The following is a 26014-nucleotide window of genomic DNA, read 5'->3' as shown; positions in this document are numbered from 1 at the left end:
TTGCACAGCCCACGCAGTACATTGCACAGCCCACGCAGTACATTGCGCAGCCCACGCAGTACATTGCGCAGCCCACGCAGTACATTGCGCAGCCCACGCAGTACATTGCGCAGCCCACGCAGTACATTGCGCAGCCCACGCAGTACATTGCACAGCCCACGCAGTACATTGCACAGCCCACGCAGTACATTGCACAGCCCACGCAGTACATTGCACAGCCCACGCAGTACATTGCACAGCCCACGCAGTACATTGCACAGCCCACGCAGTACATTGCACAGCCCACGCAGTACATTGCACAGCCCACGCAGTACATTGCACAGCCCACGCAGTACATTGCACAGCCCACGCAGTACATTGCACAGCCCACGCAGTACATTGCACAGCCCACGCAGTACATTGCACAGCCCACGCAGTACATTGCACAGCCCACGCAGTACATTGCACAGCCCACGCAGTACATTGCACAGCCCACGCAGTACATTGCACAGCCCACGCAGTACATTGCACAGCCCACGCAGTACATTGCACAGCCCACGCAGTACATTGCACAGCCCACGCAGTACATTGCACAGCCCACGCAGTACATTGCACAGCCCACGCAGTACATTGCACAGCCCACGCAGTACATTGCACAGCCCACGCAGTACATTGCACAGCCCACGCAGTACATTGCACAGCCCACGCAGTACATTGCAATGTGGGCATCATATCCCTGTTAAAAAAAAAAAAAAAAAGAATTAAAATAAAAAATAGTTATATACTTACCTTCCGGTGGCCCTGGATCCAGGCGAAGCGTTTACCGATGCTCCTCGCACGCCCAAGAGTGCATTGCGGCCTCGCGAGACCGCTACGACATCCTCTCGCGAGACTTCAATGCATGGAGCGGTCACCGAAGCGTCGCGAGGAGCGGGAAAGGCTGGTTCTGGATCCGAGGGGCCGACGGACGGTGAATATGTAACTATTTTTTTAATTACAGCCACCCACGGTTACCTGAGTCATCCAATGAAACGATAAAGAAATAAGTATTTAATACCAGGGCTGTGGAGTCGGAGTTGGAGCCCATTTTGGTGGAGCCGGTGTCATGAAAATTGAGGAGTCGGAGACTTGGTTTACTGACTCCACAGCCCTGTTTAATACATTGATAATTTTTAAATTTTTCCCACAAAGAATGGAGAGTTCTGTAATTTTTATCGTAGGTACACTTCACCTGTGAGAGACAGAATCTAAAAATAAAATACAGAAAGTCACACCGTATGATTTTTACATAATTAATTTGCATTTTATTGCATGAAATTAGTGTTTGATACAATATAAAAACAGGTTTCTGTTCCAAATATTAAGTTCTTTGTTTGCAATTACAGAGGTCCGATGTTTCCTGTAATTCTTGACCAAGTTTGCACACTCCGCAGCAGGGGATTTTGGCCCACTCCTTCATACTTTTCAGGTTTCGGGGCTGTCGCCGGGCAACATTGAGTTTCAGCTCCCTCAAAAGATTTTCTATTGGGTTCAGGTCTGGAGACTGGCTAGGCCACTCTAGGACCTTGAAATGCTTCTTACGGAGCCACTCCGTAGTTGCCCTGGCTGTGTGTTTTGGGTCATTGTCATGCTGGAAGACCCAGTCATGACCCATCTTCAGTGCTCTTACTGAGGGAAGAAGGTTGTTGGCCAAAATCTCACGATACATGACCCCATCCATCCTCCCTTCAATACTGTGCAGTTGTCCTATCCCCTTTGTAGAAAAGCACCCCCAAAGTATGATGCTTCCCCTACCATGCTTCATGGGTGGGATTGTGTTCTTGGGGATATACTCATTCTTCTTGTTCCTCCAAACACGGTGAGTGGAGTTGATACCAAAAAGTTCTATTTTGGTCTCATCAGACCACATGACCTTCTCCCATGCCTCCTCTGGATCATCCACATGGTCATTCGTGAACTTCAAATGGGCCTGGACTTTTGCTGATTTGAGCAGAGGGACCTTGCATGCCCTGCAGGATTTTAATCCATGACGGCCTAGTGTGTTACTAATGGTAATGTTTGAGACTGTGGTCCCAGCTCTCTTCAGGTCATTGACCAGGTCCTCCCATGTAGTTCTGGGCTGATTCTTGACCTTTCTCAGAATCATACTTGCCCCACGAGGCAAGATCTTGCATGGAGACCCAGATCGAGGAAGATTGACGGTTATGTTGTGTTTCTTCCATTTTCTAATAATTGTGCCAATAGCTGTTGCCTTCTCACCAAGCTGCTTGCTTATTGTCCTGTAGCCCATCCTAGCCTTGTCCAGGTCTATGATTTTGTCCCTGGTGTTTTTAGACAGCTCTTTGGTCTTGTCCACAGTGGAGAGATTGGAGTTTGGTTGAGTGTGTAGACAGGTGTATTTTTAATTTTCCACTACAATATATTTTATAACACTGTTCACCTATTTGTTGTCGCCATCTCCTCAGGAGCTAGAAGCGATTGCACAGTTTACAGAGACTTCGAGTTCAATACAAGAAGTGGTGAATTATCAAGAGCAATCGAAAGAGTACTGGGGAGAAGGCAGCATGGTCACCATGAGTAAGTAACTCTAGTAGGGCCATACAAAGAGCAACTAGCCTGGGAAGGAAATGTGCGCACACACCGCACTACTTAGACACAATTTACTCACACTGTCTTTCTCACTTTATTGGGAGACATAGGTTACCATGGGTGTATGCTGCTGTCGCTAGGAGGCTGACACTATGCAAATAAGGAAAAAATAGCTCCTCCTCGGCAGTATACACCCATCGACAGGCACAAGTTAACTCAGTTTTTGCTTAGTGTCTGTAGGAGGCGGACCTGGATCCATGGGCGGACATACCGCCGGTTCAACCGGTGCAGCTGCACCGGGGCCCGGAGGCTCTGGGGGGCCCCTGCAGGGCGGCTAATATAGAGGGCAATCTGGCCAGTCTATGAGGCTCCGGGGGGCCCCCTGGCCAGATTGCCCTCATGTGCGGCAGGCAGGGAGCAATCCCTGCAGCTCCGCTGCCTGCAAGAGAAGATGGCAACGGATCTGCAGGGAATGAATCCATCCTGCTTCCTGTCTCACACAGACAGCAGCGGTTGAATGACATCATCATTCCGCGCTGCGGCTGGGCGAGACAGGAAGCTGCCGGCATGCAGCTGCAGGATAGGATCCGTGCGCAGAGGTGAGACATCTCCTGTCTTCTTCACAGCTGCTCCTCCTGTCTGGTGCTTGTTGTTAGATCTCCCCCCTTCTCCCTGCACACACTTCCAGCCTGTGCAGAACGGCGTCTGCACACTCATTGCTGGAAGGAAGCTGCAGCTGTGTGCAGGACCTCAGTCACCCCCTGAACAGGAGATAAAGAACGGTCTGAATGTGATGGATTGTTTGCAGAGTAAAGAGGGGAGGCAGGGGCTGCAGTCAGAGACTAGAAGCAGTGATTTACTGACTGTGACCCCCGGAGCTTTGTGTTCTCTGGTCAGTGCAGGATTTTCAGCCACACACAGCAGGGACCAGAGAGCTCAGAGCTGGGAACACAGTCACTAAATCACTGGGTCTATTCTCTGACGGGACTCCAGTCATCACTGCAGTGTCAGATCCAGGCTGGGACTCACTGACCCCTGAGCCCATCCCCCAGTGAAGACTTTTTCACATATACTGTATCTGTTGCATTAAACACACAGGTACAATACATAGACACATATAAGGGTATGTTTCCACGGTCAGTAAACTCTGCGGATTGGACGCTGTGTACATCCGCAGCATCCAATCCGCAGCAGCCGGATGTTACAGCATAGTGCATGAGATTTCAAGGAATCCAATGTCCACTATGTATGCAGCGGCACCCGCAGCTTCCCTGCGGAGACAGACATGCGGCGCATCTTTCTAGACCGTAGCATGTCTATCTTGCGGAGACGCTCAGTCTCCGCAAGATAAATATCACAGTCCAATGTATAGGATGCGGTGATTCCGCATGGTTCAATGAACACATGCGGAATCATCACTCGTACAAAAGCCGGCAGCGCTTTGGACCGAGCGGACATGTGCTGCATCCAAAGCGCTGCCGATTCCTGACCGTGGAACTATACCCTTATACATTAATGTATAGTATGTCACATATGCAGTAGACACAGGTGTTTTTTTATACATGGGCATATTCTACAGTATATGTATGCATTTTATATAGGTATGTACTATGAGTGCACTTCATATATATAGTTATACACTGATGCATTGATATACTGTAGGCAGCTACATCATTTTGCCTACTACTAGTTTTGAAAAGTCTCCCCAGACTGTATAAGCCCTTAACGAAATATGACATACTGCATACATCATATGTTGTCTTCCTGCCTTCATGCAGGAAGGGTTGATGGAGAAGGCAATGATGGGGCAGAAGGCAATGATTGGGTTGACGGAGAGGGCAATGATAGGGGTGGTGGGGGAGAAAGCAATTATGGGGGTGGTAGAAAGGGCAATAATGGGATGGTGGGGAGAAGGAAATGATGGAGGTCCTGGAATGTTTAATGATGGGGTGGTGGGGAGGAGGAAATGATGGAGGTCGTGGAATGGGTAATGATAGGATGGTGGGGAGAAGGCAATGATGGTGGCAGTGGAAAAGACAATGATGGGGTGGTGGGGAGGAGGCAATGATGGAGGTGGTGGAATGGGCAATAATGGGGTGGTGGGGAGAAAGCAATGATGGAGGTGGTGAAGAGGGCAATTAAGGAGGTGAGGAAGAGGGCAATAATGGGATGCGTGGGGAGGAGGACAATGAGGGATGTGGGGGACTGGGATGAGAGGAAGGGGGATTTGGATGGGAGGAAGGGGGATTTATAATGGATTTAGGATCAGGGGGAGGTGGAGGAAGACGTTATTATCGATTATTATGTCTAACACAGTCCCTTAGTATAAAGTGTACTCACTTATTATGTATAGCACAGTCCCTTAGTATATAGTGTACTCATTATGTATAAAACCATCCTTAGTTACATAGTTTCCTCTTCTGTTATGTATAACACCGTCCCTTATTATGTACCATCCTCTCTCTAGCTATGTATGATGCCCTCCTTTATTATATTTCTTCCTCTGCTGTTATGTACAGTGCAGTCTCTTACATAGTGTATTCTTGATATTTTTGTTATTCACAGCGCCTTCTTTTACTACATGGTCCCCTCTCTTGTTAGATATAAAATGACTACTGATGGAGGAGCCGGTGACCAGACTACCAATCCATCAGCTCCTCCTTTAGAAAAGAAGCTTTCTTATGCTCCATCAGCCATCATTGCATTTTACAGCTAACCAGACAGGACGGTATGTAATAAAAACACAGGGCTCTATAAAATCCAACATGTAAGGGATGGTGCAGTACATAATAGGAGAGGGCACTGTATAATAAGGGACGGCAATATACATAATAAAGGAGACTAATATATATACATGTATGTGTGTGGAGATATATATATATATATATATATATATATATATATATATATATATATATATATATATATATATATATATATATATATATACACTCACTGGCCACTTTATTAGGTACACCTGTCCAACTTCTTGTTAACACTTGATTTCTAATCAGCCAATCGCATGGCGGCAACTCAGTGCATTTAGGCATGTAGACATGGTCAAGACAATCTCCTGCAGTTCAAACCGAGCATCAGTATGGGGAAGAAAGGTGATTTGAGTGCCCTTGAACGTGGCATGGTTGTTGGTGCCAGAAGGGCTGGTCTGAGTATTTCAGAAACTGCTGATCTACTGGGATTTTCACGCACAACCATCTCTAGGGTTTACAGAGAATGGTCTGAAAAAGAAAAAAAATCCAGTGAGCGGCAGTTCTGTGGGCGGAAATGCCTTGTTGATGCCAGAGGTCAGAGGAGAATGGGCAGACTGGTTCGAGCTGATAGAAAGGCAACAGTGACTCAAATCGCCACCCGTTACAACCAAGGTAGGCCTAAGAGCATCTCTGAACGCACAGTGCGTCGAACTTTGAGGCAGATGGGCTACAGCAGCAGAAGACCACACCGGGTACCACTCCTTTCAGCTAAGAACAGGAAACTGAGGCTACAATTTGTACAAGCTCATCGAAATTGGACAGTAGAAGATTGGAAAAACGTTGCTTGGTCTGATGAGTCTCGATTTCTGTTGCGACATTCGGATGGTAGGGTCAGAATTTGGCGTAAACAACATGAAAGCATGGATCCATCCTGCCTTGTATGGAGCATCTTTGGGATGTGCAGCCGACAACTGTGTGATGCCATCATGTCAATATGGACCAAAATCTCTGAGGAATGCTTCCAGCACCTTGTTGAATCTATGCCACGAAGAATTGAGGCAGTTCTGAAGGCAAAAGGGGGTCCAACCAGTTACTAGCATGGTGTACCTAATAAAGTAGCCGGTGAGTGTATATTGTAGCTTTGTCGCCTTTATAAGAGGGGGGGCCCAGACACATTTCCTGCACAGGGGCCCCAAGCTGTCTGTGTCCGCCCCTGCCTGGATCTAACAATCAGATCCACATTATTTTCTTTTACAAGGTTTTTTGTGTGACCAAAAAACAAAGAGAAAAGTAGAGGTCATGCAAAAAATGGGGATCACCACACAATGGGTTTAGCAAAAATAGACATAATTTTATTAATGCAATACAATAGGAAACAAGCTATAAAGAAAACACACATTAAAAACAATTAAAAAGGAAACATACTTGTTCCTTAAGAACACAGCCCATAATAGGGCTTACACCCACGCCAAAAAATATATATAGTGGGTCAATATCAGATGGAAATAATGCCTATATGGACATCACTGTGCAAACATATAAAACACCATCGGGCATATACACAAAAGTTTGTGCAAATGGACAGTGACAAAAATTCCATCAACGCATAACATATGCACAATTTATACCAAAAGTGATGCTGCAAATGCAGCCCTAAATGCTAACCCTTAATAAAGGCAAGTCCCTGGCTTAGGTATATGTAGAGGTAAGTATCCTGACTCGCATCACCAGTCACGGCTGAAAGCAAGTAAATGTACCAGGAGCCCTCATGTGCAAATAATGCAATACAATACCAGAGACCAATAAAGTATGACCCAGTCATTAAGGCGCAGGTGGAGCGGAGACCCGACGCGTGTCGCCCCTCAAAGGACGAAGTCCCTCAAAGGACGAAGAACTTCTCAGTCGGAGTCTGACTCGGATGCGGATCAGACTTCTGGGACTCGTGACATGGTAAATAGCCTTATTTCGGCTATTATTCAAACCTTCGAAATAAAAGCGGTGAAACGTCCCTCCAGAGTTTTTCCCAATCACAAAAAGTGAGAATACTACCCCTAGACACTGGGAACATCCCGGAAAATGTTTCCCAGGAAGAAAACGACTGGACATTCTATACCCAATTAGTTCAGACCTTGTCAGCTAATGGTCCGAATCCCCTAAGGTGGATCCAACGGTATCACGCTTATCCTCGCAGACAGTTCTGTCCATTCCTATGCGGTGTCTCTCAAAGACGCTACGGACAGACAAATTGAGGCTTTAACCAAATCGACCTTTGAGGCATCTGGCGCTTCTCTCTGCCCTAATTTCGCCTCCACTTGGGTGGCGAAAGCCGTATCTGCCTGGACCAGGATACTTCGCAGGGGCATCGTGGCAGCGGCTCCTACAGAGGAGCTAGCAGATTTAGCAGACCAGATTGCCCACGCTTGTAAATACCTCTTGGATGCGGCTGCATGCTCCGCAAGAGCAAACAGCAACATTGCTATTCGCCGCATCCTTTGGTTAAAGGCGTGGAACACAGACCCGGCATCTAAAAAATCTCTCACTGGCCTACCGCTCCAGGCTCTTTGGGACAAAGCTGGACCAGATCATGTCGGATGCCACTGGAGGTAAAAGCACCTCTCTTGCCCTATCCAGACCAAGACGTCCCTTCAATAGAAAGGGGCCCCAGCCTTTTCGTCCCTTTCGGCCTTTCTCTTCCTCAGGCGGTTCCTCCCAGCAGGACCGTTCTTCCTCTCAGGGAGAAAGAATAAACCTTCCTTCAAGCCTACCTGTCACTGGAGGCCCAAGAGCCGCCCCTCTAAGCCCTCCGGATTCCTTCAGTCACAGATTCTCTTCGAAATGACGGGTCACCCCCAACTGGAAACCTTTCCAGGGTGGGAGGCATGCGTCTTCTTTTCAGGGAGACTTGGTTATCGGTGGTCGACGCCTGGGTCAGGGAGATCGTTACATCCAGCTACAAGATAGAATTTTCTTCGCTCCCAGAAAGACGTTTCTTCCTCTCTCGTCCACCAAAACAGCCTTTTCATGCCCCAGGGCTTCTCCAGACCATCTCTTACCTCCTCAGCTCAGGGGTGATCGTACCAGTTCCTTACCACTAACAGTTTTTGGGTTTTTACTCAAACCTGTTCATAGTCCCAAAAAAAGACGGTTCACTCCCCCCGATCTTGGACCTCAAGCAGTTGAATCGCCACCTTCAGATTCTCCACTTCAAAATGGAGTCCTTGCGTTCGGTCCTCTGTGGACATTCAGGATGCGTACCTACATATTCCTGTTTGTGTCCAGCATCAGAGGTTCCTTCGTTTTGCGATCTAGGAGCACCGTTACCAGTTCACAGCACTCCTGTTTGGCCTGGCGTCCGCTCCCACGGTCTTCACGAAGGTCATGGCGGCGGTCATGGCCATTCTCATAATCCCTTATCTCGACGATCTCCTGGTCAAGGGCCCATGTCGCCGAGACTGCGACCAGAGCCTCCAGATCACTCTGGACAGGCTGATCCGTCTCGGTTGGATAATCAACAAAGAGAAGTAGACCCTGATTCCAACTCAGTCTCGTGTTCCTGGGCATGGAATTTGACACCAACCAAGCTCAAGTCTTCCTTCCAAAGGAGAAGTTCTTATCTCTCCGGCAGGGAATCAAAGCCCTAAGGCCATGTGCACACGTTCAGGATTTTTAGCGTTTTTTTCGCGTTTTTTCGCTATAAAAACGTGATAAAAACGCGAAAAAAACGCTAACATATGCCTCCTATTATTTACAAGGTATTCCGCATTTTTTGTGCAAATGTTGCGATTTTTTCCGCGAAAAAATCGCATAGCGGAAAAAAAAGCAACATGTTCATTAAAAATGCGGAATTGCGGGGATTCCGCACACCTAGGGGTCCATTGATCTGCTTACTTCCCGCACGGGGCTGTGCACACCATGCGGGAAGTAAGCAGATTATGTGCGGTTGGTACCCAGGGTGGAGGAGAGGAAACTCCTCCACGCACTGGGCACCATATAAGTGGTCAAAAAATAAGAAATAAAATAAAAAACAGTCCTATACTCACCCTCGATGTCCAGCGCAGTGTTCCCGCCTCTGTGCTGCACGCTGGCTGGTTCCTGTAGCTGGTGTGCGGAGAAGGACCTTGCCGAATGACGTCACTGTCCTGTGATTGGTCGAGACCGCTCACGTGACCGTGACGTCATGGAAGGCCCTGCGCGCACACATCAGCTATAGGAATGGACGCCGGTGAGGAGATCTGATGTCTGCGGGTGAGTATAAGCATTTTTTTTATTTTTTTTATTATTTTTAAACGTTCTATCTTTTACTATAGATGCTGCAAAAGCAGCATCTATAGTAACAAGTTGGTCACACTTGTCAAACAGTATGTTTGACAAGTGTGACCAACTTGTCAGTCAGTTTTCCAAGCGATGCTACAGATCGCTTGGAAAACTTTAGCATTCTGCAAGCTAATTACGCTTGCAGAATGTTAAAAAAACGCAAAAAAAACGGAAAAAAAACGCAAAAAAAAAAATGCGGATTTCTTGCAGAAAATTTCCGGTTTTCTTCAGGAAATTTCTGCAAGAAATCCTGAACGTGTGCACATACCCTAAAGCTCCCCTGTCCCTCTTCCCCTGCAGCTCTGCATGAGAGTACTGAGGAGGATGATAGCCTCCATGGAAGCAGTACCTGATGCCCAGTTCCACACCCACCCACTCCAGCTGGCCCTCCTGTCTATCTGTGACAGGAGCTCACTTTCCCTGGATCATCCAGTTCGCCTACCTCTCAATGTGAGGCAGTCTCTCACTTGGTGGAAGCCTATGTCCTGCGCGGAAGGTCATTTTTCCCTCTCATATGGCAGGTCATCACCACCGATGCCAGTCTTCAGGGTTGGGGAGCGGTCTTCCTCCATCTCACAGCGCACGGTCGCTGGAATGTTCAGGAAGCCCTCCCAATCAATCTCTTGAAGACCAGGGCAATCCTTCTTGCCCTCTTCCGCTGGCAGTCCATCCTCGCGGGCAAGCCGGTCTGCATTCAGTCAGACAACGCCACAGCCGTGGCTTACATAAACCACCAAGGCGGGACTCGCAGCAAGCAGATCATGATAGAGGTGGCAAAGATTCTGCATTGGGCGGAAAGCCATGTCCCCGCCATATCAGCCGTCCACATTCCATGAGTGGACAACTGGAAAGCCGATTTTCTGAGTCGTCAGGGGAATGGTCTCTCCACCCCGCCGTCTTCAACCAAATTTGTCAAAGGTGGGGCGTTCTGGATGTTCACCTAATGGCTTCTCGAACAAACCACAAGGTTCTCCAGTACGTATGTTGAGGGAGGATCTAAAGTGATCCTTCACGGTTAACTCAGTGATTTCCAAATTAATCTACAGGGCGTTGCCGGCAACTGAAAATTACCAGACGGAGACGTGTGTCTCTGTTTGGGGGTGATCAAGCAGATCTCTGGGCCCCCATTTATTGTGTATGACTTTTCATAGTCATAGAAATTATACTTCAACCAATCAGCATAAGAACACGCTCACAGTTCTTAACCTATAAGAATGCAGGAACAGTCGGTACGTCAAAGTCTCGTAGAACAATACACTCTGTCTCATGTCCTATCTAGATTGCAACAATCAAGGTCTCATAACAGCTGTAAACTTTAGCCTAGTAACAAAATTTATATTATAACAGCAAAATGGAGTCGAAAAGAATGGAGAATCTTTCTTAATTTGTCCCTTCACACGTAGCCAGGTCCCGGGACCCGATGGCCGTCGGTTGCGATGCACTTGTGATCCCATGGTCCCAGTTTCAGATGCCTTATCTGTTTCCTCCGCTACCTTTTTTTATGTTTCTTGGGATCAATGGAAAAGGCAGAGTGGGTCCCCGTTCTCTTAGTAGCTCCAGATTGGCCTCGGAGAGCCTGGTATGCGGAGCTAGTGAACATGCTCTCGGACGTTCCCTGGAAGCTTCCAGACCGTCCAGATCTTCTATCACAAGGGCCCCTCTTCCACCCGAATTCTTGGTCTCAGAATTTAATGGTATGGCCGTTGAGGCCTAAGGGACTCAGGTTTCTCTCACAGGGTCATACAGACCATGATTAGGGCAAGAAAACCGGCATCTTCACGCTTCCATCATAGGTGTTGGAAAGCCTTCTTCCGGTGGTGTGAAGACAAGTTTGTTACCTATGACTTTTTCCCTTCCCTCAGTCCTTGGTTTTCTACAAACGGGTCTCGACTTGGGCCTTTCCCTAAGTACCTTAAAGGGTGAGGTGTCCACTCTGTCCGTTCTCTTCCAAAGGGATCTGGCTTCCCTTCCCCAGGTGAAGCCCTTCCTTCAGGGCGTCGCTCACATAACGCCCCCTTACCATTCTCCGGTTGATTCATGGGATCTCAACCTTGTTCTGGGCACCCTCCAGCATGCGCCTTTTGAGCCAATTCAGGATATTTTTCTCCCTCCTTTCATGGAAAGTGGCCGCCTTGGTCGCCATCACCTCTATTAGGAGAGTCTCCAAATTGACAGCATTGTCCTGCCTTTCTCCATTCTTGATTCTGCACCAGGATAAGGTGGTCCTCCGGCCTGTTCCTTCCTTTCTGCCAAAGGTAGTTCCTGTCTTTCACATCAACGAGGACATTGTCCTTCCTTCCTTGTGCCCTTCCCCAGTTCATCCCTTGAATAGCCCTGACCAAATCCAGCTTGTGGAGAGATCTTTCCAAGTCTATCTTTCTAGGACTGCTTCTTTTCATCAGTCCGATTCTCTGTTTGTCGTCTGTGAAGATCATCGAAATGGGCTCCCAGCTTCTAAATCCACAATCGATTGTTGGATTCGTTCAGCGGTTCTGGAGGCATACCGCGTTCAGGACAAACAGCCTCTTCTAGGGGTGAGGGCTCACTCTACCTGGGCTGTGGGAGCTTCCTGGGCCGTTTGTCTCCAGGCTTCGGCTTTGCAAGGCCACAACCTGGTCATCCATTCACACTTTCGTGAGGTTTTACAAGGTGCATTCTCATGCCTCTGCTGACGCAGGCCTGGGTAGGAAGATACTGCTGGCGGCAGTTTCCCACCTGCCGACCTAAGTTCCCTTCTCTCTACATACCTTTCCCACCCTTGGGACTGCTTTTGGACTTCCCATGGTAACCTGTGTCCCCCCAATGAAGCGAGAAAGAAAGAGGGATTTTTGGTACTTACCGTAAAATCTTTCTTTGAGCCTCCATTGGGGGACACAGCACCCTCTCTTAATGTTGTACCGTGTTGGCCAATGTGCTGTTGTTTTGGGTTGGTACATAGGTTGAGTTTGTTTATGCTTGCTCCTACTACTGCTTTAGCACCAACTGAGTTGACTTATGCCTGTTGGTGGGTGTATACTGCCGAGGAGGAGTTAATTTTTCTTTATTTGCATAGTGTCAGCCTCCTAGTGAAAGCAGCATACGCCCATGGTAACCTGTGTCCCCCAATGAAGGCTCCAAGAAAGAGTTTTTACGGTAAGTACTAAAAATCCCTATCTTCTCTCCGAAGACTCCTATGCCTTAATGATGACCCATCATTTTCTATAAACGTCATTTTTTTTATTTGGTGTAATTGCCACTGTTCTCCTGAATCCGGCCATGTTTTTCTTTTGTTCCTGCGCTTCTCCATTCCTGAGATATAACCCCCTGTTCACTGTGTGTAAATCTACTCTTCTTATTTTCTTGAAAATCTACCCTTCAAGTGGGCGCAATTATCCGCTTATCTGTGTGAATCTTTTAGAGCACCAAAAAAAAAACTAGCTTTATATACAGGGAAGAGGAGGCTGTATCTCAGGAACAGAGGAGCAGGAACAAAAGAAAAACCACGCCGGATTCAGGCGAGCAGAAGCATTTACACCATGTACAAAATTACACATTTATGGCAAGTGACAGGAAAAATTGTTAGTTATAGAAGACCAATTAGATTTTTGGTTTGTTTATTTCACATATACCTTTTGTAAAAAGTGACCAGTAATTCAGCGGTCATTAACCCTTTTACCCATGAGGGTGGTTTGCACGTTAATGACCGGGCCAATTTTTGCGATTCTGACTACTGTCCTTATATGTGGTTATAACTCTGGATCACTTCAACGGATCCCCGTGATTCTGAGATTGTTTTTTCATGACGTATTGTACTTCATGATAGTGGTAACATTTCTTCAATATGACTTGCATTTATTTGTGAAAACAAAGGAAATTTGGTGAAAATTTGCAATATTTTGCAATTTTCCAACTTTGAATTTCCATGCCCTTAATTCACAGAGATATGTCACACAAAATAGTTAATAAATAACATTTCCCACATGTCTACTTTACATCAGCACAATTTTTGAACCAAAATTTTTTTTGGGGTTAGGGAGTTATAAGGGTTAAAAGTTGACCAGCGATTTCTCATTTTTCTAGCAAAATTTACAAAACCATTTTTTTAAGGACCACCTCACATTTTAAGTCACTTTGAGGGCTCTATATGATAGAAAATACCTAAAAGTGACACCATTCTAAAAACTGCACCCCTCAAGGTGCTCAAAATCACATTCAAGAAGTTTATTAACCCCTTCATGACCTTGGGATTTTTCGTTTTTCCGTTTTCGTTTTTCACTCCCCTCCTTCCCAGAGCCATAACTTTTTTATTTTTCCGTCAATTTGGCCATGTAAGGGCTTATTTTTTGCGGGACGAGTTGTACTTTTGAACGACATCATTGGTTTTACCATGTCGTGTACTAGAAAACGGGAAAAAAATTCCAAGTGCGGTGAAATTGCAAAAAAAGTGCAATCCCACACTTGTTTTTTGCTTGGCTTTTTTGCTAGGTTCACTAAATGCTAAAACTGACCTGCCATTATGATTCTCCAGGTCATTACGAGTTCATAGACACCTAACATGACTAGGTTATTTTTTACCTAAGTGGTGAAAAAAAATTCCAAACTTTGCTAAAAAAAAAAAAAAAAAAATTGCGCCATTTTCCGATACCCGTAGCGTCTCCATTTTTCGTGATCTGGGGTCGGGTGAGGGCTTATTTTTTGTGTGCCGAGCTGGCGTTTTTAATGATACCATTTCGGTGCAGATACGTTCTTTTGATCGCCCGTTATTGCATTTTAATGCAATGTCGTGGCGACCAAAAAAACGTAATTCTGGCGTTTCAATTTTTTTTTTCTCGTTACGCCGTTTAGCGATCAGATTAATGCTTTTTTTTTATTGATAGATCGGGCGATTCTGAACGCGGCGATACCAAATATGTGTAGGTTTGATTTTTTTTTTTATTGATTTATTTTGATTGGGGCGAAAGAGGGGTGATTTAACCCCTCTGTGACCTTAGACGTACTATCCCGTCGAGGTGACCTGGGCCTATCTGACCCTCGACGGGATAGTACGTCATACGCGATCGGCCGCGCTCACGGGGGGATCGCGGCCGGGTGTCAGCTGCATATCGCAGCTGACATCCGGCACTATGTGCCAGGAGCGGTCACGGACCGCCCACGGCACATTAACCCCCGGCACACCGCGATCAAACATGATCGCGGTGTACCGGCGGAATAGGAAAGCATCGCGCAGGGAGGGGGCTCCCTGCGGGCTTCCCTGAGACCCCCGGAGCAACGCGATGTGATCGCGTTGCTCCGAGGGTCTCCTACCTTCTTCCTCGCCGCAGGTCCCGGATCCAAGATGGCCGCGGCATCCGGATCCTGCAGGGAGGAAGGTGGCTTAGGCTACTTTCACACTAGCGTTAACTGCAATACGTCGCAAATGCGTCGTTTTGCCGAAACTACGCATCCAGCAAAAGTTCTTGCTGGATACGTTTTTTCGTCATAGACTAACATTAGCGACGCATTTGCGACGCATTGCCAAACGGTGCGTCCGTTTTGCGACGCTTGGGCGTGTGGTAGCGGACCGTCGGGAGAAAAAAACGTTACATGTAACGTTTTTTGCTCCCGACGGTCCGCTTTTTCCGACCGCGCATGCGCGGCCGGAACTCCGCCCCCACCTCCCCGCACTTCCCCGCACCTCACAATGGGGCAGCGGATGCGTGGGAAAAATGCATCCGCTGCCCCCGTTGTGCGGCGGAGACCACGCTAGCGTCGGGAACGTCGGCCCGACGCACAGCGACGGGTTGTTCCCGACGCTAGTGTGAAAGTAGCCTTACCGAGTGTCTGCTCAGAGCAGACACTTGGTAAGCCTGCAGCCCTGCACAGCAGATCGTCGATCTGACAGAGTGCTGTGCCCACTGTCAGATCAATGATCTGTGATGTCCCCCCCCCTGGGACAAAGTAAAAAAGTTTAAAAAAAAAAAATTCCCCACATGTGTAAAAATAAAAATAAAAAAAATATCCTAAATAAAGAAAAAAAATATATATATTATTCCCATAAATACATTTCTTTAGCTAAATAAAATAAAAAAAAACAATAAAAGTACACATATTTAGTATCGCCGCGTCCGTAACGACCCAACCTATAAAACTGCCCCACTAGTTAACCCCTTCAGTAAACACCGTAAGAAGAAAAAAAAAAACGAGACAAAAAACAACGCTTTATTATCATACCGCCGAACAAAAAGTGGAATAACACGCAATCAAAAAGACTGATATAAATAACCATGGTACCGCTGAAAACGACATCTTGTCCCGCAAAAAACGAGCCGCCATACAGCATCATCAGCAAAAAAATAAAAAAGTTATAGTCCTGAGAATAAAGCGATACCAAAATAATTATTTTTTCTATAAAATAGTTTTTATCGTATAAAAGCGCCAAAACATAAAAAAAATGATATAAATGAGATATCGCTGTAATCGTACTGACCCGAAGAATAAAACTGCTTTATCAATTTTACCAAACGCGGAACGGTATAAACGCCTCCCCCAAAAGAAATTCATGAATAGCTGGTTTTTGATCACTCTGCCTCACAAAAATCGGAATAAAAAGCGATCAAAAAATGTCACGTGTCCGAAAATGTTACCAATAAAAACGTCAACTCGTCCCGCAAAAAACAAGATCTCACATGACTCTGTGGACTCAAATATGGAAAAATTACAGCTCTCAAAATGTGGTAACGCAAAAAATATTTTTTGCAATGAAAAGCGTCTTTCAGTGTGTCACGGCTGCCAATCATAAAAATCCGCTAAAAAAACCCGCTATAAAAGTAAATCAAACCCCCCTTCATCGCCCCCTTAGTTAGAGAAAAATAAAAAAATTTAAAAATGTATTTATTTCCATTTTCCCATTAGGGTTAGGGCTAGAGTTAGGACTAGAGTTAAGGCTAGGGTTAGGGTTAGGGCAAGGGTTAGGGTTGGGGCTAGGGTTAGGGTTGGGGCTAGGGATGGGGCTAGGGTTAGGGCTAGGGTTGGGGCTAGGGTTAGGGCTAGGGTTGGGGCTAGGTTTAGGGTTAGGGCTAGGGTTACGGCTAGTGTTAGGGCTAGTGATAGGGCTAGGGTTATTGCTAGGGTTAGGGTTGGGGCTAGGGTTGGGGCTAAAGATAGGGTTAGGGTTTGGATTACATTTACGGTTGGGAATAGGGTTCGGTATGTCTGGGTTAGAGGAGTGGTTAGGGTTACTGTTGGGATTAGGGTAAGGGGTGTGTTTGGATTAGGGTTTCAGTTATAATTGGGGGGTTTCCACTGTTTAGGCACATCAGGGGCTCTCCAAACGGGACATGGCATCCGATCTGAATTCCAGCCAATTCTGCGTTGAAAAAGGAAAACAGTGCTCCTTCCCTTCAGAGCTCTCCTGTGTGCCCAAACAGGGGTTTACCCAAACATATGGGGTATCAGCGTACTCAGGACAAATTGGACATCATCTTTTGGGGTCCAATTTCTCCTGCTACCCTTGGGAAAATACAAAACTGGGGGCCAAAAAATAAGTTTTGTGGGAAAAAAAATATTTTTTATTTTCACGGCTCTGCGTTGTAAACTGTAGTGAAACACTTGGGGGTTCAAAGTTCTCACAACACATCTAGATAAGTTCCTTGGGGGGTCTAGTTTCCGATATGGGGTCACTTGTGGGGGGTTTGTACTGTTTGGGTACATCAGGGGCTCTGCAAATGCAACGTGACGCCTGCAGACCAATCCATTTAAGTCTGCATTCCAAATGGCGCTCCTTCCCTTCCGAGCTCTGTCATGTGCCCAAACAGTGGTTCCCGCCCACATATGGGGTATCAGCGTACTCAGGACAAATTGGACAACAACTTTTGGGGTCCAATTTATCCTGATACCCTTGTGAAAATACAAAACTGGGGGCTAAAAAATCATTTTTGTGTAAAAAAAAAAAAAAGAATTTTTATTTTCACGGCTCTGCGTTATAAACTGTAGTGAAACACTTGGGGGTTCAAAGCTCTCAAAACACATCTAGATAAGTTCCTTAGGGGGTCTACTTTCCAAAATGGTGTCACTTGTGGGGGTTTTTAATGTTTAGGCACATCAGGGGCTCTCCAAAACGCAACATGGCATCCCATCTTAATTCCAATCAATTTTGCATTGAAAAGTAAAATAGCGCTCCTTCCCTTCCGAGCTCTGCTATGCGCCCAAACAGTAGTTTACCCCCACATATGGGGTATCGTCGTACTCAGGACAAATTGCACAACAACTTTTGTGGTCTAATTTCTTCTCTTACCCTTGGGGAAATAAAAAAATGGGGGCGAAAAGATCATTTTTGTGAAAAAATATGATTTTGTATTTTTACGGCTCTGCATTGTAAACTTCTGTGAAGCACTTGTTGGGTCAAAGTGCTCAACACACATCTAGATAGGGTCCTTAGGGGGTCTACTTTCCAAAATGGTGTCACTTGTGGGGGGTTTCAATGTTTAGGCACATCAGGGGCTCTCCAAACGCAACATGGCGTCCCATCTCAATTCCAGTCAATTTTGCATTGAAAAGTCAAATGGCGCTCCTTCCCTTCCGAGCTCTGCCATGCCCCCAAACAGTGGTTTACCCCCACATATGGGGTATCAGCGTACTCAGGACAAATTGTACAACAAATTTTGGGGTCTATTTTCTCCTGTTACCCTTGGTAAAATAAAACAAATTAGAGCTGAAATAAATTTTGTGTGAAAAAAAGTTAAATGTTTATTTTTATTTAAACATTCCAAAAATTCCTGTGAAACACCTGAAGGGTTAATAAACTTCTTGAAAGTGGTTTTGAGTACCTTGAGGGGTGCAGTTTTTAGAATGGTGTCACACTTGGGTATTTTCTATCATATAGACCCCTCAAAATGACTTCAAATGAGATGTGGTCCCTAAAAAAAAAATGGTGTTGTAAAAATGAGAAATTGCTGGTCAACTTTTAACCCTTATAACTCCGTCACAAAAAAAAAATGTTGGTTCCAAAATTGTGCTGATGTAAAGTAGACATGTGGGAAATGTTACTTATTAAGTATTTTGCGTGACATATGTCTGTGATTTAAGGGCATAAAAATTCAAAGTTGGAAAATTGCGAAATTTTCAAAATTTTCGCCAAATATTCGTTTTTTTTACAAATAAACGCAAGTTATATCGAAGAAATTTTACCACTATCATGAAGTACAATATGTCACGAGAAAACAGTGTCAGAATCGCCAAGATCCGTTGAAGCGTTCCAGAGTTATAACCTCATAAAGGGACAGTGGTCAGAATTGAAAAAATTGGCCCGGTCATTAACGTGCAAACCACCCTTGGGGGTGAAGGGGTTAAACTTTTATGTTTTATTTATTTTTTTCACATTTTTTTAACTCTTTTTTTTTTCACTTTTGCCATGCTTCAATAGCCTCCATGGGAGGCTAGAAGCAGGCACAACCCGATCGGCTCTGCTATGTAGCAGAATTGCAGGTGTGCTGTGAGCGCCGACCACAGGGTGGCGCTCACAGCTGCCGAGGATCAGTAACCATAGAGGTCTCAGGACCTCTATGGTTACCATTCAGAAGCATCGCCGACCTCCGATCATGTGACGGGGGTCGGCGATGCCGTCATATCCGGCCGCCCGGCCGGATGCGGTAGTTAAATGCCGCTGTCTGCGTTTGACAGCGGCATTTAACTAGTTAATAGGCGCGGGCAGATCGCGATTCTGCCCGCGCCTATTGCGGGCACATGTCAGCTGTTCAAAACAGCTGACATGTCCCGGCTTTGATGCGGGCTCACCGCGGAGCCCTGCATCAAAGCAGGGGAGCTGACCTCGGACGGTATAGTACGTCCGAGGTCAGTAAGGGGTTAAACCTTCAGGAGCTTCACAGGAATTTTTTTAAATAAATGAACATTCAACTTTTTTTTAACAAAGAATTGACTGCAGATCCAATTTTTCTTTATTTTGTCAAGGGTAACAGGAAAAAATGGACCCCAAAAATGTATTTGTAATTTCTCCTGAGCATGCCGATACCCCATGTGAAAGGAGAAAACCACTGTTTGGGCATACAGCAGAGCTCGGAAGGGAAGGAGCGCCATTTGACTTTGTGAATGCAAAATTTGCTGGAACAATTGGCGGACGCAATGTCGCGTTTGAAGAGCCCCTGATGTGCCTAAACAGTGGAAACCTCCCACAAATGACACCATTTTGGAAACTAGACCCCTCAGGGAGCTGATCTAGTGTGGTGAGCACATTGAACCCTCAGATATTTCACAGAAGTTTATAACGTTGAGCCATAAAAATACAAAATTTCCCAACAAAAACAATGTTATTTTGGCCCCAAATTTAGCATTTTTCATAAGGTTAACAGGAGACATTGCACAATATAGTTTGTTGTGCAATTTCTCCTGAGTATGCCGATACCCCATATGTGGGGGAATACTACTTTTGAGGCACAGTGCAAAGCTCAGAAGGGAAGAGGATATTGGATTCCAGATTTTACTGTAATGGTTTGAAGCTGCCATGTCACATTGGCAGAGCCCCTGAGGAGCCAGAACAACAGAAACCCCCTATATGTGAACCAATTTTACAAACACCCCCTCCCCAGTGAATTAATCTAGTGGTGCGGTGATCATATTGACACCACATGTGCCTCACAGAATTTTATACCACTGAGCGGTGAAGAAAGAATACATTACATTTTTACCACTAAACTGTTTTTAGCCCCAAGTTTTTAATTTTTCTCACTGGGAGAGCCCCTGAGGTGCCAGAACAGCAGAACCCCCCCCCCCCCATAAGTGACCCCATTTTACAAACTACACCTCCCAATGAATTCATCTATCGGTTCAGTGATCGTATTCACACCGCAGGTGTGTCAAAGAATTTTATACCATTGGGCAGTGAAGAAAAAATAATTACATTTATTCAGTCGCCATGACAGCACAGACGAGAGAGGGGATCCGCCCTTCAGGGACAGGAAACCTCCAGACATAAAAGGGCGGTAACTCTCTCCCGCCTCAGTTGGTTTCCTGTCCCTGACAGGGGACCCTGCAGGCTTACCTTAACAAGAAGGTGAAGACAAGAAGAGATTCCCACGCTCGGCAGACCGATTCAGGAAGCAGGAGGGCGGGCCCCTTCCGTGGTCGGGGCCGGTGTTCTGGAGGTGCCACACCACAGACGGCTGTGGGGGTAGGCAGCAGCAGGGAAAAACAGCCTTCAAGGGGAGTGCTGTCTTGGCCGTTCTTTTTTCGCTGGTACCGGTATGTCTTGCCATGGGGGGACCCTGCTCTCCGGAACTGTCTCCTCGTGTGCCGCACTTGCTAGCTGGCGTCTGTGTGCGGAGTGGGGCGCAGGCTGGCGTGCCGGCGTAGCGCGGGTATCGGGCGCGGGTGTCGGGCGCATGGCGCGGGTGTCGGGCGCATACCGGCGTGGTGGCAGGCCGGCGTTGCACGTGCCGCGGAGTCGAACAGGGGAAGTGATGCGCCGGAAGGGGCAGTCCCTCGCGAGCGGCGCGGCTTGATGACGCGCTGAGGCATGCGCAGTACGGGCCGCAACGGTGAATAGGGACAAGATCCATGGGAGAGATAAAGTGAAAGGGGCGCTAACATGGTGAAAATGCACAGGTGATGCAGCGAGCGGCGGTCTGGGGGGAGGGGGCCTCCCAAAAGGCAGATGTACCAATCAATAGGATTAAATGAACCTGCTGACCCCAGCTGGGGGTGGTACCCAAGGGGGAGGCTGGCTTTTTAAGGAATCCTAACGAGCGGCCACTTGCTTCGCATTTATAATGGAGTCTCAGGAGCAAGAGCCAGTACAGCTAGAGCAGCAGGATCAACCTTTGGAGAAACCCCAGCGGCGATCTAGTGATAATAGTTGGCCGGCAGGAGACAGATCGGGTCAAAGATCTAGAGCCGGAAAATCCTTAAGCCGTAATGATGATACATCGGCTGAGAGGATTCCCCCGCAGTCTCCGGTACCACTCAGTTTTTTCTATAGGGGTAAGTGATCGCCGAGAAAGTTCACTTAGTGATGTGTGTCTCCACTTATATTCCCTCTTTTCTTTTGTCTATCGGGAAAAAACGGTCCACAAAATCTAAGCATAGACAATGTGCTGAATGTGGAGTTCCTCTCCCAGATGACCAAATAAAGAAGCTGTGTGGACCATGTATTCAATGTTTAATAGCGGAGGAGACACCAGACTTCACAACCAGCCTAAGGCACATGATCAGACGAGGTCAGGGGTTCAGTTAAATCCCTATCTCAGGATAGAGAAAGTAGAGGAAGAGAGCCTAAGGGTACCGTCACACAGTACCATTTTGATCGCTACGACGGTACGATTCGTGACGTTCTAGCGATATCGTTACGATATCGCAGTGTCTGACACGCAGCAGCGATCAGGGATCCTGCTGAGAATCGTACGTCGTAGCAGATCGTTTGGAACTTTCTTTCGTCACTTGATCACCCGCTGACATCGCTGGATCGTTGTGTGTGACAGCGATCCAGCGATGTGTTCGCTTGTAACCAGGGTAAACATCGGGTAACTAAGCGCAGGGCCGCGCTTAGTAACCCGATGTTTACCGTGGTTACCAGCGTAAACGTAAAAAAAACAAACAGTACATACTTACATTCCGGTGTCTGTCTCCGGCGTCTCAGCTTCTCTGCACTGTGTGAGCGTCTGCCAGCCGGAAAGCGAGCACAGCGGTGACATCTGACGTCACCGCTGTGCTTTCCGGCTATGGCGCATGCACAGTGGAGAGAAGCTGAGACGCCGGGGACAGACACCGAAATGTAAGTATGTACTGTTTGTTTTTTTTACGTTTACGCTGGTAACCAGGGTAAACATCGGGTTACTAAGCGCGGCCCTGCGCTTAGTTACCCGATGTTTACCCTGGTTACCGGGGACTTCGGCATCGCTCCAGCGCCGTGATTGCAACGTGTGACCGCAGTCTACGACGCTGGAGCGATAATCATACGATCGCTGCGACGTCACGGATCGTGCCGTCGTAGCGATTAAAATGGTACTGTGTGACGGTACCCTAAGGGTATGTGCACACGTCAGGTTTTCTTGCAAAAATCTTCCTGACAAAATCCGGACATTTCTGCCAGAAATCCGCAAGGTTTTTTTTGCGGATATTCTCCTGACACTCCAAAATCATGGGAAATCCGCAAAAAATCCGCAAAAAGAATGAACATGTTGCTTCTTTTTGCGGATTGCGTTTTTTTTGTGGGGAAAAAAAGGAAAATTGGCACAAAAACTGCGGAATGCATTCTAAATTATAGGATGCATAATTTAAGCGCTTTTTGGGCAGAATTATTGTGTTTTTATCGGGGAATTCCGCAAAAAAACGCAAAAATTCCTGAAGAAATCCTGACGTGTGCACATACCCTAAATCCCCGATTTCACTTGAGGACAGTGACTCAGGAGAGATAAGATCAGATTCCTCTCAGTCATCATCATCATCTTCTGACACTGAAGCCGGTCATTCATGTTTTTCTTTTGACCGGATAGACCGACTAGTCAAAGCGGTAAATAATACCATGGGGATTGAAGAAACCCAATCAGAGAAGTCTATGCAGGATGTCATGTTTAAGGGGCTAGTGGTAGACAAAGTGAGCTCTCTTATCACACGAGAATGGAAGAGACCTGAGAGGAAAGGTTCTCTTCCACCATCATTTAAGAGGAGATATCCTTTTGAGGATGCAGCATCTTCAGCATGGGATTGTCATGTCGGACGCTGTTCATGCTAGGGCGTCCGACAGACAGCGGTAATTCCTCATTCGTCCACTATATGCTCAGTGGCGCCGGCTAGATTGATCCAGATTGTCCGGGGTTAATCTGGCTGGTACTCGGGTTGGAGGCTTAGTCACGCCCATTGTCTTTAAATAGTTTTGCTGGGCTTTGGGCGTCGCCGATTATGGCTTGTGTCTTGTGCCTGGTGATCTCGGTCTGGAGTGGTGGTCTAGGAGAGGAAATATCGTATCTTGTGGTGTATTATCCTTCGTTATATTTCTCCTTCCTATATTTGTATTGTTTTGCCCTGTGCACATTATAGTGTTTTCCTGTGTGTCTGCGGCATGGTGCGTTTTTTAGTTTTCCCTGTCTGTGCTTTCTGTAGGGGTTGGTGAGAGGTCTTATCACTGGGTGGCGGGTGGAGGTTTCAGCTTAGTACTGAAACATGACTCCGGGTCAGGCCTGGCTGCCCAGACATGCAAACCTTCAGTGTAAACTCTGGGAGATGGACAGACAGGGTTTCCCTAGTTTGAGGGATATTGCAGGGGCCCGGGTAATCAGCTGTAGTCTACCCAGTACCCCCGTGACATTATAATCGGCCATATTTTTTGTATTCCATGGATCCCATGACTTCCATAACCCGCCAGTTGGAGGCGCTGTCCCTGCAGGTCACTGAGCTGAAGGGGACAGTTCAGCAACAGGGTCTAGTAGTATCTAATGTGCAAGCTGAATCTGCAGGCAGAGTTGCTGAGCCAAAGTTTCCTTTACCTGAAAGGTTTGCTGGGGAACGCAGTAAATTTGTTACTTTTCGTGAATCTTGTAAACTATATTTTCGTATGTGCCCGATCTCCTCAGGTAATGAGGCTCAGCGTGTGGGCCTGGTGTTGTCATTACTGAACGGAGATCCTCAAGCATGGGCGTTTTCTTTACCATCTGACTCTGCTGCATATAACTCAGTGGAGAGGTTTTTTTTCTGCTCTTGGACTCATTTATGAGGATCCTGACATAATGGGTCTAGCAGAATCTAAAATTTGCGCTATCCGCCAGGGGGAGCGTATGGCGGAGGATTACTGTTCTGAATTTCGCCGCTGGGCGGTAGATACACAGTGGAATGATCCCGCGCTGCGGAGTCAGTTTGTTCATGGGGTTTCAGGAAAGGTTAAAAAAGCCCTTCTGATGTATGAGACTCCTGCTTCTCTAGAATCCGCTATGAGTCTTGTTATCCGCATTGATCGCCGTCTGCGTCAGGGGGTGCAAGAGACGCCGCCTATGGGAGAGAGCGTAGGTACACGTGAGGTTGCTGCAGGTGAGCCCACGGAGCCTATGCAAATCGCAGGGGTGTCACATGTGAAGCATCGTGCCCCTTTGCTCAGGAAGCAGAGAGCCTGTTTTTGCTGTGGTAAAACTGGTCATTATGTTAATACTTGTCCTCTGCTATTTAAGAAAAGCGCAACGGCGGAAAAACTACTAAGCTCAGAGGGTGTGGAGGAGGCCAATCTGAACTTATGCATATCCTCCATTGTGGTTTCTCAATGCATGCTCCCTGCCAAAGTTATGGTCACTGGCAGAGAGCTGCCGGTCACTGTGTTTGTGGATAGTGGTTCTGCCACTAATTTTATTGATGAGGAGTTTGCGCGCACAGCCGGTTTCAGGATCGAAAAACTGCCTCATCCTATCCGGGTGATCACCATCAATGCCGCTCCTCTCCCACAGGGGGAAATTACTGAGTTTGTGGCTGAGGTTAAACTCCACATTGGGGTCCTACATTCGGAGCAAGTTACATGTAGGGTGCTCAGTAATCTGCCTGCACAAATGGTTCTGGGTTTTCCATGGTTGGCTATGCACAACCCGGTGATTGACTGGAAAACCCAGGACATCATCCAGTGCAGCGGATTCTGCCAGGAGAATTGTCTGGCCACGTGTGTGTCTGCTGTGACTCCTAGTATTCCTGAGTCTCTGCTGGATTTCGCAGATGTGTTTTCTGAGAAGGGTTGTTCAGAATTGCCACCACATCGTCCCTATGACTGCACTAATAGGTTAAAACCAGGGGCCAAATTGCAGAAAGCTAGGATGTTTAACATCTCTGGTCCTGAGAGGCAAGCCTTAAAAGACTACATCGCTGAGAGTCTGAGCAAAGGGCACATCAGGCCTTCGTCCTCGCCCGTGGCAGCAGGGTTCTTCTTCGTTAAGAAGAAAGATGGCGGTTTACGCCCGTGTCTGGATTTCAGGGAGTTAAACCAGATTACGGTTCGTGACCCATACCCTATGCTGCTGATACCCGATCTGTTCAATCAGGTGGCTGGTGCTAGGTGGTTCTCTAAGCTTGACCTCAGGGGGGGCATACAACCTCATAAGAGTCCGTCAAGGGGATGAGTGGAAAACGGCTTTTAATACTCCTGAGGGTCATTTTGAAAATCTGGTGATGCCATTTGGTTTGACAAACGCGCCTGCTGTATTTGAACATTTCATAAACGATGTGTTCTCTCATGTCCTGGGAAAATTCGTTATTGTGTACCTTGATGACATTCTCATCTATTCCTGCAACCGTGATACTCATTTAGAGCATGTTAGGCAGGTGTTACAGCTACTCAGAGAGAATAAGCTCTATGCTAAATTGGAGAAATGTGTATTTTTGGTTCAGGAGTTGCCTTACTTGGGTTATATTGTGTCCGCTTCTGGGTTTAAAATGGACACCGCTAAGGTGCAAGCGGTGCTGCGTTGGGAACGGCCTGATAACCTAAA

At 46.8% G+C, this 26014-nt stretch overlaps 1 protein-coding gene across 1 annotated transcript in view; it reads left to right on the top strand.

The window, feature by feature from the left end:
* HAUS7 (HAUS augmin like complex subunit 7) overlaps positions 1–26014 on the top strand; it is an 80049-nt gene that overhangs the window by 42055 nt on the left and 11980 nt on the right. Inside the window, exon 9 of the mRNA XM_077283779.1 lies at positions 2445–2556. Within this exon, the coding sequence (XP_077139894.1) occupies positions 2445–2556 (112 nt within the window). The remainder of the gene's footprint in view (positions 1–2444; positions 2557–26014) is intronic.

The sequence above is a fragment of the Ranitomeya variabilis genome, chromosome 2 (genome assembly GCF_051348905.1).
Source record: "Ranitomeya variabilis isolate aRanVar5 chromosome 2, aRanVar5.hap1, whole genome shotgun sequence".
Taxonomy (NCBI): domain Eukaryota; kingdom Metazoa; phylum Chordata; class Amphibia; order Anura; family Dendrobatidae; genus Ranitomeya; species Ranitomeya variabilis.
Note: the sequence above shows the minus strand (reverse complement) of the source record. Positions and strands in the feature narration are given on the sequence as shown.